Consider the following 14504-nt stretch of genomic DNA (forward strand, 5'->3'; position numbering starts at 1 on the left):
AATGTTAATGTTGCATATGTTCAAGGCCTTTGCAGTACCTCAATAACTCCATTTGCAAGTTTGGGTGGTTCTCCACAGGACACTGGATGACAAGTAGGCATAGTATCACTCCAAGTTCCTGTTGCTTCACATGTCCTCTTCTTTTCTCCTTTAATATAGTATCCCTTATCGCAGCTGTAAGCCACAATTGCCCCAAAGCTGTAATTTGTGCCAATCGCATAGCCATTTCTAATGCTTGGTGGTTCTCCACAGCGAACAGGAATACACTGTATAGTCGATGGGGAAGGTTTCCACTGGCCTCCCCGGACACATTCAATCCTAGCAGAAGTGTTCAAGACAAAGCCCTCCATGCACTTGAAGCTCACAACTGATCCAGCTACAAATCTGGCCTTGTTTGATGCTTCCAAGATGCTGTATGACACAGACACTGGTCTCTCACAGAAGTCAGCTATGCATTCTGGAATGTGTTTGCCAGCTGGGGGCACCCATTTCCCCAGGGCATTACATAGTAACTGGGAATTGCCAGATAAACTGTACCCATCAGAACAGTAGTAGATAGCTACATCACCAAAGAGCCGATGGCCACTCTCCGGAGAAGCATGTTCCACAGGGGGTGGTTCATCACAGGAAACAGCAACACACTGCTGGTGATTCATGCTCCATTTGCCATTTGCCAAGCATTCCACAGTTTCAGGGCCAATTAATGTGTAGCTATGGATTGGAAAAGAATAGCAACATTAGACTTAATAATGCAATGGACTTCTACTGTCTGACAAGAGCCTTGAAATAAATACGTACGCATTATGTAAAAAAAAAAGTTGTAAAAATGCACTGGGCCCCTAGATAAAACAAGCTACAGCTACAACAACATTTTGACATGTCTGGAATATTTCCGCCCCCCAATAAAATTCATTGGGTGCAATCACGCGGGGAAGCAGAACCACCTACTTATGAGTGCTATCTTTGTTTTGGCTGTATCATTTATCATGCATGTTACTTACTTGTCAAATATTTATGGCATTGCTAGGTCTAAAAAAATTTGTTCATGAACTTTAAACATAATCTTTCCTATTTAAGTGTAGCTGAGGTTTTATTGGATGAATATTAATGAATCCTCTAGACCTTTTTCAGCCTGAGGGCCACATTCTCTTCTAGGCAACCTTCTAGGGGCCACTTGGTAGATGGAGCCAGAGGCAAAAGGAGGTGAAACAATCAATATAAATGGTTGCTTTTGTACAGTAGACTAGTCCCTATACATACTCACAACCCCACATCCTCATGCATACAAGCAAGATGCATTATCAGAGTCCAAGGACACTTTTCAGTCAGGCAAAACCATTCAGGATGCAAAAGAGGGTCAGTGAAGGGTGTGGCCTGGGGAGAGGTCTGGGAGCCAGACAGAGAAGCCTAGAGGGCTGCATTTAGCCCACCAGGCCTGAGGCTTCCCACCCCTGCTCTAGACTACCTTTCAGTGATGTGATATAGGAGTTTCCCAGTAATCACCACACATTATAAGGGGAATGGGAAACCTGTGGTCCTCCAGATGCTGTTGGCCTATAACTCCCATCATCCCTGACCACTGGCCATGCTGACTGGGGCTGATGGGAGCTGGAGTCCAACAGTAGCTGAAGAGCCCCAGGTTGCCCACCCCTGCTTTACAGGATGGCAACTTGTATTATTTAAGAATTCCAATCTAGTAGAGCTCATTTACATACCCTTCCTTACACATATAGGTGATGGTGTTTCCAAAGGTAAAGTTGCTTCCAGTAACAACAGCATCTTTAATAACAGGAGGCAGACCACAAGAAACAATTTCACAGTCTGGAGGGAAGCTGCTCCAGTTAGCCGAATCTTCACACACAAGTATGGAAGCTCCTTGAAGACTATGAAACAAACATACAAACATACAGTGATTTGAGGAAATGATGGGAGATGATAAGATCAAAGAAAGAACTCTCATTTCTTTCCTTGAAAATGTTGAACTTTAATCAACTATCAGTTCAAGGGAACATGTTTAAAGGTTCCCACAGGTATAGCTTTGCCAGATACAAAATCCTTTAAAAAAGGGGGACACTTGCTTTTGTATATTATGCAACATCCAGCGGATACACACATACACACAATTAAAGGGATGGAGCAATTCCCCTATGAGGAAAGGTTACAACATTTGGGGCTTTTTAGTTTAGAGAAAAGGTGAGCAAGAGGAGACATGATAGAGGTGTATAAAATGATGCAGGGTGTTGAAAAAGTGGATAGAAAAAAGCTCTTCTTGGTCTCTCATAACACAAGAACTCGTGGGCATCCAAGGAAGCTGAATGTTGGAATATGCAGGACAGACAAAAGAAAGCACTTCATCGCACAGCGCAGAGTTAAACTATTACATTTGCTCCCACAAGAGGCAGCCATGTTCACCAACTTGGATAGCTTTAAAAGAGGGTTAGACAAATGTAATTCTTAATCTTATGGCAGATAAGGCTATTGATGGCTACTAGCCACAATGTTCTACCACCATTGTCAGAGGCAATATACCTCTGAATGCCAGTTTCTGGAAATTGTAGATGGGGAGAGTATGACTGCACTCTGATCCTGCTTCTGGGCTTCCCATAGGCATCTGACTGGCCACTGTGAGAACAGAATGCTGGACTAGATGGGCCACTGGCTTGATTCAGCAGACTCCCACCACCACCTCTAGCAGTGACATCCCACACACCCTTTTTTCATGGTATAGAAAGTGAGCTGAACTGTGGTTAGGTTTTCAGCATTTTGCTCCAGTACTGAAGAGGGGTATGGCACATATTTTATTTGAAAAAGATTTACATTACTTAAAAAAGAGAGTACATGAAACAGATATTGTAGTGGTGGGTGTTTGCTGCTATACAGTTGGTAGCCATTGATAAGGATTTTTCCTTAAATTTGACAAAGGTAGATAGGCATTCCAACTGCAGAGATATGGCTGTAATGGTCCGTAAATAAACAAAAAATATAAAATATCTAGATCAAATTCAGTTTCCAAATTTTTAATTCAAGGTGGAAGAAGGAATATGTCTCATGTTAAATGTGATATAAATTCTGCAATCACAGTCTAAATATGCATTTTCTGTTCCCTTCATACCAGTGTAACATCCAAGCCGCTCTCAGTCACTATATTTAATGGAAAATTTTGAGTTATCTAGAGTTTTTTTTAAATTAATTACAGGCTATTAAGCCTTTAGTGGGCTTTAAGGTACAAATAAGAACTTTTTTGGTCATAAGGTAATTTGGAGATTTTGCCTAGTGAAGCTTTTTAAACATACTTAAGATTAGTGCTAAGAAGAATGAATTAAAGGTTAGCAAGATAATTCTATATGGCCTTTCCTGAAGCATCAACATTTTACATAAAACACAGAACATATTAAAGATTTTTTTAAAATCCAGATGAATCATTTTGCATATGCACTTCCACTCAGATCATTTCTACATTTTTAACAAAATCACAAAATACACTAAATGCATCTTGGTTTCTTGATTACCTATAGCCTATGTCACAGATGTATGATATATTAGAAAGGTACGTCACGCCACTCATTATATATTTTCCATTGCTTATTTCCTTTGGGAGGGGACATTTTACTAATTCACACAATGGAGAAGAATGATTCCATGTGCCACTGGCAAGACACACTGTTTCTTCTTCACCTACTAAAATGTATCCTTTATTGCACCTGTATTTAGACAAGACAGCAAATAAAAATATGGACAAGAACATGGCTCTTTCCCACCATCTCTGTTAGCTCAATATTAGCAGGGAATAAATAATAAATGCATTAATCATACATAGCGCATGCAATTCAAAAACAATATACACATTACATAATCATATGTAGTGCAGTTAAAACATATTCTGCCTCTTTTTGTGTCAAATGCAGCATATTTGTATTTTAACAGTGCCTGCCATTTATGACTAGCATTTAAAGTATTTCATACCAATTGGCAGCTATATGTATTGCATCACACAACAGTCATTTTCTAGCTTGTACAAAACCTCAGTGAACCCCATATTAATATTACATTTTCTTCTTCTTCATCATCATTATTCTTAGCAACAACAAATGCCCTTTTCCAAACCCTGCCCTCTCCCAAACCCCCAAATGTGCCAGGTTTACTTTCCAGGAGAGGGTATTGCACAGCTGCCCCCTCAGTGCCATCACGGAGATTAATTAATAACCCCATCTGAAGAGAAGAGAGACCAAAAAGGCTCCCTCATCTTGGTTATATCCTGAAGTAAGCAACTCATGAAACAGGCAACTTCACATTTAGGACTAGAATTCTTTCAGCAATTTCTTTGATGTGCAGTTTAGTTTAGTTTTATCTTTTCTCAATACAGAACATAGAATAATCCTCCTACCTGTAGATTATTTTGCTACCATAAGTAAAATTTGAGCCAGTGATGCCACCATTTTCTGGAACAACTGGTGTGCCACAGGAAACAGCTTAGGTAAAAAAACAAGATTAAAAAAATATCCTGATTAAATAACATAATTTAACTCAGTGAACGAATCAGTAGACATGCACAGAATTGTACTGTTAGTTTTGTGTAAATGTAACACTTCATATTAACATCTAGTAAGGCTTTCCTTTCCTTTATTTTGGGATAGTAGAAGGACAGAAAAATCTTAGCTCTTATACTGTCACAGCAAGAGGGACACATAGGTTCAGTGCGGAACAGAAAGCATTGGATGACGGGCAGAGATGCAAAATAAGTTCCACCTCTGCTGCACTTCTGGATCCTGCCACTAAACTCTGCAAAGAAGGTACAACAGAGAAAGTCACTGCATCTCACACCCTCTCAGGTCACATCTACACTACAAACTGATACACACACAAGCAAAGAATCCTGGGAATTGTAGTTTGGTGAATGTGCTGAAAATTCTCTTCTCACAGGACTCTGGGTTCCCAGGATTCCTTTGTTAGGGGGAATGACTGCTCAATCATCTTAAGCCAGTAATATAGTTATGCCCTTAACATTTTATTCATGTATTTACTTAGTATACTTTTACCCTGCCCTTCATCTTATGATCTTAAGACAAGTTACAGATCAATTAAAAAACAACCCAAGAAACAGATACAGCAAATAAACATACTTAAAACCAACAGACGCTCAATCATAAAAACACCTTAGGGAGCAACCCCAGCTCCTTACAAAAACAGAAACTAATGCTAGCAACTCAAAAAAGCTGAGGCAGATAGGTAGGTCTTAACCTGGAGCCAAAGTGTCAGCGCCAGGTTTACTTCCCGGGAGAGGGCATTCCATAGCTGCCCCCTCAATGCCATCACAGAGATTAACTGAATAACCCCATCTGAAGAGATCAAGAAGGCTCCCCCATCACGGTTATATCCTCAAGTAAGCAACCTGTACCGGCATCTGTGAAAGGAGGTTTATCAACTAAAAATAGTAACCTTTGGGGTTTTTTCCAAGGATAACTTATATAAACCACTCAGAATTTTTTTTATTAAGCAGTATATAAATCTTGCTAATAAATAAGTAAATAAATAAATTCCAGTCAACCAGCCATTCAAGTGCCTGACATTTTCTTTCATTCATTCAGTCATTTGATTTATATCCCGCCCTTCTTCCCAGCAGGAGCCCAGGACAGCAGAAAAGTATGCATGCAGAAAATACCTTCACAGTATGGTATCAGGTGATTCCATTCTCCCAACTCTAAACAAGTAACTTTATTCACTCCTTTCAGCTGGTAGCCCTTATCACATGAGAAACTGATTTCACTACCAACACTGTAGTTTACACCATGCGAATGGCCATGTTCAGGATCTCCTGGGCGTTTGCATTTTACTGGTTCTTTGGAATCAGACACAAGGTAAAACAGAGCTTACTGACATCAGGTGTGGCTCATGTGCTTAAAAATGAAAACAAATCATGCAACATTTAAGCAGGCACCTTGGGAAGAAAACAGGCCCAGTCACAAAAGCATGGGAATATACAAATAAAACACTTAAAAACAAAACACTTCAATGAACATTTCTAACCACATTTTTTCTTTGCAGAGGCTTCACCAATACTGCAGTTGGGTCACCTTCCACTTAGAGAAATTTGTTTCCTTTCCAGGTCCAACAATATTTCATTTTTTATTTTTATTTTATTTGCTTCTAAATTGTCTAGTGTGCAACGCACTGGGATATAAACCTGGAAGCCAAAATTCTGGTCACATGCCAACCCCTTTTTTGCCATTGCACCATGGATATAACTTGGGGTTTAATTTTTGCAACAAAGCAAAATGATGGTCATGGTGGCATGTAATGCTAAGCCAAGCTGTGTGGCTTGTTTTAACCACAATGTGCTAGTGCATGTATCTCGAATGCTCCTGCTTTGCTCCTCCCTTAGTCAGCAGAGAAACAAAACCACAGAGCACCTGGCTTAGCTTTACATCTGAACCAGTGCTTGTAGTTTGTTTCTTCCAAACAAACCATCATTGGAAAGCCTGCCTTCAGACTGTGGGGAGCAACAAACCATGAGCCCAGGTTTAGAATAATGCTTAAGCTGCATGTATCCAGCACACAGCTTGTGCACAAACATACAAAATTTGTTTTAGTGTTTTGTGGAAAAGTGGCCAATGCTGCAAGCAATCCATCTTGAGGCACATCCATTTAAACATTTCTTTTTCTGCGTATGTGTTGCAGCTCTCTTCCATGGAATGAACCTACAGAAATGGAAACAGGGTTCCTACTTAACTGTGTCTTGACTATATTTGCTTTGCTAGGGAAATAGTATTATTTCAAGTATTTATTTATTTTTTTAAAAATGGAAATGCTTAGCTGTGATGAAGTAAGTTTTGAGAGAAACTTAGTGAAAAAGACACTGATCTTTCTATGGCTGTGAGCACACTAGATGCCTATAGCAAAGTGTTTGCATTGGGCACACCTGTAGGGACAACAGGTTGATCTGCCAATCCGTTGCAAAATCTGTCTGAAGCTGAATTAAAAAAACACACTTGAACTGATCCCACCAGGTTTTACAGTAAAAAGGGATGGAGTTTGACTGGCGTCATGTACCCCCATTTTCTGAAAAGAGAGGTGGAGATGCACTAGAAGTGGCAGAACAGTAAGTGTGTCTCTACCCTATTTTACTTTTCCATGTTGAGAACAGAACTATGTTACAATGAACTTGGGGCTGCCACCAATAATAGCAGCACTCTGCCAAGTTCTCCCTTTCTATTAACATGGTGCAAAAAACGTACCTATGTCCTGACATCAACACACTGTACTTTTCTCTTTTCCACATTATCAGCTGTTGCTGGTGGGCTGGAGGAACGTACAGCATGATAAGCTGGGTACAATTTTTTTGGTAAAAATGAAGAGCCAGCCTTATTTTTTAGGTGCCAATTTTGAAGCATGCCAACAGGTAGAAATACCCTGTTCCTGGCTAACGTATTCTGGTCTTTCCCCCACTCTACTTTTCTTCCAGGCAATGCTCAACTGAAAGGTTGACTGGACTGAAGCCAACTTGGAAATAATTGTGTCTGACTTGGAAGCCCTTCCCGCAGAAGTTGAGATGAGGGACTAAGGAAGTTAGAGGAGGCAGCACGCCCACAGAGCAGGGCACAGGGGAGGCAAAGAAACAATCTTCCTGACTTCTTCTAAAATTATTTGAAGGATCTGCCTGGGCCTTAAGACTGGCCTATGAGCTCTGCTTGTGGGCTCATCATCAATTAGTAAGAATGGTAGGCATTAGAAACAGGGCCCTTTTGTTGCTGGCCCCATGTTCATGGAGCTCCCTTCCTAGGCATACTAAGTATAACCTTACCTATTGGTTTTTAAATGGGCCTTGAAGACTTTTCTGTTCAAGCTGTTTTTTCCTGACATTTTAGTGCTCTGTGTTTAACTGCTGCTATTTTAGTCTTCCATATAAACAGTATATATACTGTTTCATATTATCAGTATGAATTACTCCTGATATAATATTTCTAGATATTTAGTTTATTTACTTAAAATATTTCTAGGACATCCTTCATCCAAAAAAGATTTCAGGGTGGTGTACAACAGGCCTTAATAAAAATTGTTCATATGAATGCAATATAGTAAAAGTAACAAAGTTAATATAAAAAGGAAACTGTGACGAAGTAAAACTATAAAACTATGAAGGAGACTGGAGACAACCAAACCTTCATACAAAATGCATGCCTGGACTAATGAAAATGTCTTAACCTGGTTGTGAAATAGCTGTGATTCTACAGAATTAAGTTATAATAAATCCTGGGTTTTTCAATATGCTGTGAACTAGTTTAGAGGGTACAGATTATGAAATAAGTAAATAAAATAAATAAATCCTGGAACCAGATGTCAGGCTTAATTTCTAGGTGCACATGGAAACTGGGCATTTTAGGTGCACATGGAAACTGGATTTATTCATCCCTGGTGATGAAATCAAGACACAGGTAAACTCTAGTACCCGTTACGGAAGTAGAGGGAAGGAACTGTTCAAGAAGCTGCCATTTTCAGCAGCAGTCCCATGTTTCTAGTAAAGTGTAATTGCATCCTGATTTTCTTCTCTTTAGCAGTTTCCTCATGTTATTGATCTAAAAGTATACAGATTGTTGCCAAAGTGTATATACTTAAATAAGCAGTGTCTTTAAAAAATCTTGATTAGTTTCAAGAGAGCTATATATTTGTTTTGTTAAAATCATCATCTTGCTGCTGCTGCTAAACAAATTGATGATAAACATACTTTTTGAGAGCAATATGTGCTTCTTGGGAAAAAATGACATTAGTCAAGAAAAACTCCACTATGTCTCAATTCAGATTCATGTTGATTTTTACTATTCACTGTGTGAGGGAGGTATCTTGGGACCTCAGCAAATTGAATTGAAATACAGCAAAAATATAATTCTGATATGTTTACCATATTCAGGCTAGACAAGTCTCCTTTAGTAACCCCTCCCCCTCTACTTTATGTTCCTTCCCCTTTACCTGCACATTTCTTGCCATCTCCAGTATAAGGGTGAATGCAGGTGCATATGTAGGACCCATTTGTGTTAAGGCAGGAGGCATGTGAGTCACAGTCCGAGCCAACTGCACATTCATCAACATCTACAAAACAAATAGAAGAGGGGGTTGCTATGAATAACAGTTTTCTGTCTTTCTGCTCTCATGTTCTGCTCTGTCTCTGCTTGTGACTTTCCTTGTTAAATTTCCCATCCAAAGACATCCCGAAGATTTCCTGATCTCTTCCCATTCTCCCTTGCTGTCTCTTTGCCTGGAATTTCCTCCCAGGACACCAAAGTGGTGCAATTTCTTTCTCCATACCCCAACCCTTCTGTGTGGCTCATCTCCAACTGAAATGAAAACATATGTCTGCATTTGCTCTTATTTCTCCTATCTTTGCCTCTCTTTTCCTTCCCTCCCTCTGTTGTTTTTTCTTTCCTACCCCCAGCCTGATTTAAATTTAGATTGCAAGGCAATGATGACACATCTTTTGCTTGTTTCTCAACAAAATGCCACATTCACTGATGGTGCTAAATTATTATTAATCATAATACTAATTAGTCATACTAATACCCTTGGTGATCCAGAAATTGCTACTGCCTCAGGGACTCTCAATCTGTCTTAGTTGTATTGTACAAATACAGTAACTTTCATATCGCCAAGAGGTATTAAAAACATTTCTTTCTTTACATACACTGTTGCTCTGTAAAGACATAACAAAACTTATCAGAAACTACTAAGTGAAACAGATGTTGTGTGATGACAAAAATGCAAACATGTTCTCTTGGTATTGTAAGCAATGCCTTGTACATTATGTAAGCTGAATGGTTTATTAAAATGTATAAACCAACATATTTGGAAGGGAAAGAATGGTGAGTCACATAGCGAAGACCCAAAGATCTACATCCACAGTTCTGTGTCCCTGAAGGGGCTTGGGGCTTATGTATCTTGAACAGCAGTTCTTCATGCTGTACAGCAAATTACCTTTGATATGGAGGGGATTTTCAAAAAACAGTTTGCAATATGGCATGGGAGGGGTCTACTCTTTGAAGGGAAAATAGGTTTAAAAAATTCCACTGATGGATGCAAGATCTCAAACGTGCCTAAAGTCATTCTTTGGGATCTGATCTACATTCTTATCCAGCCAAGCTTAGTTCATAGAGTCAACAGGAACAAGGGGGTAGAGAGGTGAGCAAGGAATTTTTCATTGTATTAACAATGTGGTCAAATGTGCTCATGAACTCACCAAGGCAAGATGGTGAAATGACACTCCAGCTTCCGCTGTCTGTACAAAGCATCCTTGAGTCTCCCAATAAGTAATAGCCACTGTTGCACTGATAGGTGATGGTGCTTCCAGCAAAGAAGTCCTCAGCAGAGTAGAATCCATTTTCTAACAGTTGAGGCTCTCCACAACTAATCCCTGCAGCCAGACAATATATTTATAAAAGTATTGGGAGATGAGTCATCTTCACTTACTCTGTTCTTGATACAGTTGTCATGATTTAAAATTGTTACTCCTGGAGAGAATTTAATTCAGACTTGTGTTTAGTCTACAGAAGTCAATAGTTTAGAGAAGTATGTGAAAGGGATCTTTTTTACTTATCACTTTTGAAAATGCAGCCCCGCCAAGCCACCACAATGACTGCTTCTTGAATGAATTCAAAAAGTAGCTTGCAATGGCATGAATGCAAAGTGAGACAAGAGGAGACAGCCAACATCTTGAAAAAGAGTGCATTAGCACAATGTGTGTACTTCTGTATGTTTCCATGACCCTAATGTTTAACTGTAACTAGAATGTTGCCAGGTCCTATCATTTTAATAGTGTTCTCATAACTATGTGTCATCCTATTTCCAATCCAGTACAACATTTCATAAAATGAAGGATGAAGGGCATTTTTAGATAGATGTTTTTATTTCTAGTAGTTATCCTAAGAATTTGTTTTCTAGACTTGGGGCACAATTTAACTCATATTTTCACCGGGCTGGGGAGAGTTAGATGCAGCAGACCCCAGGCTCCGCCAGCAGAAGTCCCCCGCCACGGCTGAGCCACGGCACCACCAGGACCCTGCCAGCACTGCTGGGGGTCCACTGGGGATAGCCAGCCCAAAGGACAGCCACCCATCCACCTTCCAACAATTAGATTCCCAAGACACTTGGGATAAATCCATTGATATATATAACAATAACATTCTAGTTTACAACTATCAAAACAAACAGTTCAGTAAACATTAATAAAAAGCAATCTTGGAAAGTCCTTCCTCCTGGTGGAATCAGAAGCTGGACCTGCATACAGACCGTGAAGAAGGTGCCATCGCAGATGAAGACAGCACCTCATGAACACAGAAGGGAGATAAAGCTTTTGTAAATAAAAATTACATTTTTTTTCTTCATTTAAGCCATATGTAATACTAGGGATGGAAGGATCTGTCCATTTCAGTTCTCTTATTTTTCCTATCTTAAATTTGGCTCTTCACATTTCTCATGAAAATTCATCAATTTTACTGCAGGTTTCTCCTAATAACATTTTTATACTCAGTTTTGACTAATGTACACATTTTTGCAAGCAATTTCCCATAATAGAATGCATTTGTATGTTATTTTCACTAATATATTCATTTTTATGCACACTTTCCTCTAATATATGCATTTTTGTAAACCATGGTCAGAGGGCTGCATCATAACATTTAAATAAGTGCAAATCTGAAGGACAGCTGTGTTTCGGTTTGCATAATGTTTTGGAAAGTGAAAATTTGGTAAATTTGCCTTTAAGTGCAAATGGAATCTAGTTTCTGTCTCATCCCTATGTGACGCAAATGGCTAACACAGGTTGGCATAGGCAGGTGGGCTAGTACATCTTTTGGTGGGCTTGTAATTTATGTGGACTGCATTTGCAAGCCAGATGTATACATATGCAACTAGTCTGTTATACCAACCTAACTTAAACCATTTAGATTTTATCACAACAGCATTAGAAGGGACTAAGTGGCTTGCTTACCAGTGACTGCTGGTTTAGACCTAGAATCTTCCATCTAAAGTACTGCAGTATCTCCTAAAGTTAAAACTGCTAAGAGTATCCACTTACTTTCACAATGTGGAAGAGGTTGTGTCCACTGTCCTAAATTTAGACATTGCTGGACAGAATTCCCTTCTATGTGGAAACCTGGGTCACAAAAGAGGGAAACGTTTGATCCTGGCTTTAAAGCAGTTGACGAAGTTCTCAGGTGCAGTATGGAGCCTTCTAAAGGTTGGCAATCTGATAACAAAGAAAAATGCAAAAAACAGTTCAGATAAATGTAGATAAATAACATTTAGCGCCGGCTATTAAAATTAAATCAACATCTCCATTAAGTAGTTGAAGTTCATCACACTACTGCCACATCATTATTTTATTATTCAGGTGTGCAAGGCTCTGAGGGGATTATACTTCATCTATTTACCCTTCATTTGTATATTTGTGATACAGAGAGTAGATGCATGGGTTTTAAGACCTAGAAGCATAACAGTTACAGACATTCTCAAACTTTAATTCCCAATACTCTACTCTAATCACTCTAGTCTTTGCTACTATGCAAGGAGATCTGGGAGACATATTTAAATGTTTTCCAGGCTCACTTTAAGAAAATCATAAGGCATTCTCTATTTCAATGCTAATCTTAAAACCATTTTTACAAGTAAAACACAAACAAAACAACACAATAGGGAGCCAAAAGAGATTTAAATTTCAGTTCCAATGAATCACTGGAAATCTCTCCCATTTGACCCAATCCTAAACTTTACTCTTTCAACATATGAATCCAGGAAACCATAAATATTTTGCTTGAGGTCCCAATGAACGTTTATTACACAACACTGGAATTTGAAGAATGAAGACTGAATGTTCCAGTCATTAAATGATCAATTGTATCTGTGCAAGCCAGAGGGATAATTGTATCATACGTTTTATGCCTCATAAGGAACACCAATAAATACCACTGAAAATACCACTGATTTTCAATTTTTCTGCTTTCAGAAACCTCTTGCTGCACTAAGTTGTATACTATGGGGCATTTGTACATTACAGAAGGTTCTGGCTTATTGTCTGTGATGCACAGCCTTTATGAGGGGTGCTGAAAAATGAAGAAAAGGTGAAACTAAGAGGCACAAGAAGATTTACTAACAGATTCCATATTGTTTATCAGGATTCCATATTGTTTATCAGGATTCCTGGTGTGTGTTTTTATGATATGAAAGCAGATAGAAATACAACAAGGAAAACCAGCACGGGTGTAATTCAATGGCCTGGTTCACACATAATGCAGATCCATGTTTTATTAAACCACAGTTCATGAAAACAGTTTGTCTGCACAAATATGGCTTGTTTACTGTCAATAAACCTTGATCTAAAGAACCCATGGTTTGTTGCCAGCCTTCAAACCTTTACTTTTTTAAACTATGGCTTGGTGCTACATGCAGACATGGACCCAGCACCCTTCCTTAACCATGGTTTGTTTGGCCACCCCACTCTTTTTTGTTAAGCTATAAAAGCACAAAGCAAGAGCAACTGGGAAACCAACCAACCTTTTTTGAAACCAGCCATAACCTGTTTGGTCATCTGTGGGACAATACGTGGTTAAATCATGGCTTGTTAAACAAGCCACATTTAAACAAACCATGGTCTAGCATTTTGTGCAACCCAGACCTATTTCCTATAAAGCTTATATGAAACAGATAATCTTGTTCAACATTTATGTACTCAACTAGCTGTTTATGTATATTGTATAAGGTGTATATTGTATATTGTATAAGGTGTTTATATTATGTTATTGTTTTTGCCGATTAGAATTCTTTGGAACTGAAGCGGGATATAAACTTTTAAAATAAATAAATAAAAAATAAATACTTAACTACAAAAATATTGAATATAGAGAATTATTTACAAGATGCTTTGCTAAGGAGTAAATTAAATTAAATTAAAATGCTGATTATTTCAACTACTCTATTACTAAGATGCTTAAACTTTCCTCAGAGGAAGAACACAGATGTTTGAAACATCATGGGAATCTGATGATCAATTTCTTAATAAATTCTCCTTGCCCCTAATGGATTCACCTCTTCTCCATTCTTCTGCTGTGGCGTGTGGCTCTCCTTCTGTTTGCACGAATGCTGGCCATTATTAGGCTTCATCATTAAACCCCATGAACTGGGAGCACATGCTAGCATATACCTTGCATGGGAATATCAGCAGTGGTAAGCAAGCTATTTTTCAGGAAACTATGTCTGCTGTTCCTGATTGTTTCACCGACCAGGTTCACACGTAACCTTAAGCCAAACAATGTATTAGCACAGGGATGGGGAACCTCTGACCTGTGGGCCCAATCAAGCCCACCAGGCTTCCCCATTTTGCCCGCAAGTCTATTTTGGCCTACACCTATCATATATGACACCAAACAGCAGTGCCTGCCAAACCCCAACTACAGTGCTTCCCAAGTACCAAACAATCAGCTGGTTGTCAGGCACTTCGGAGCACTGCACAAAGCACTTTCCACTTC

General features: G+C 39.0%; 1 protein-coding gene across 2 annotated transcripts in view; it reads right to left on the minus strand.

The window, feature by feature from the left end:
- The window catches only part of SVEP1 (sushi, von Willebrand factor type A, EGF and pentraxin domain containing 1), a 187626-nt gene that overhangs the window by 53204 nt on the left and 119918 nt on the right, over window positions 1–14504 (minus strand). For both annotated transcript variants that reach the window (XM_061631879.1, XM_061631871.1), the window contains exons 30-37: window positions 12059–12229; window positions 10223–10396; window positions 8962–9081; window positions 5660–5836; window positions 4385–4469; window positions 3510–3701; window positions 1716–1883; window positions 39–711 (exon numbers count right to left, since the gene is read on the minus strand). In XM_061631879.1, the coding sequence (XP_061487863.1) occupies window positions 39–711; window positions 1716–1883; window positions 3510–3701; window positions 4385–4469; window positions 5660–5836; window positions 8962–9081; window positions 10223–10396; window positions 12059–12229 (1760 nt within the window). The remainder of the gene's footprint in view (window positions 1–38; window positions 712–1715; window positions 1884–3509; window positions 3702–4384; window positions 4470–5659; window positions 5837–8961; window positions 9082–10222; window positions 10397–12058; window positions 12230–14504) is intronic.

This window comes from Rhineura floridana, chromosome 1 (assembly GCF_030035675.1).
Source record: "Rhineura floridana isolate rRhiFlo1 chromosome 1, rRhiFlo1.hap2, whole genome shotgun sequence".
In the NCBI taxonomy this organism is placed as follows: domain Eukaryota; kingdom Metazoa; phylum Chordata; class Lepidosauria; order Squamata; family Rhineuridae; genus Rhineura; species Rhineura floridana.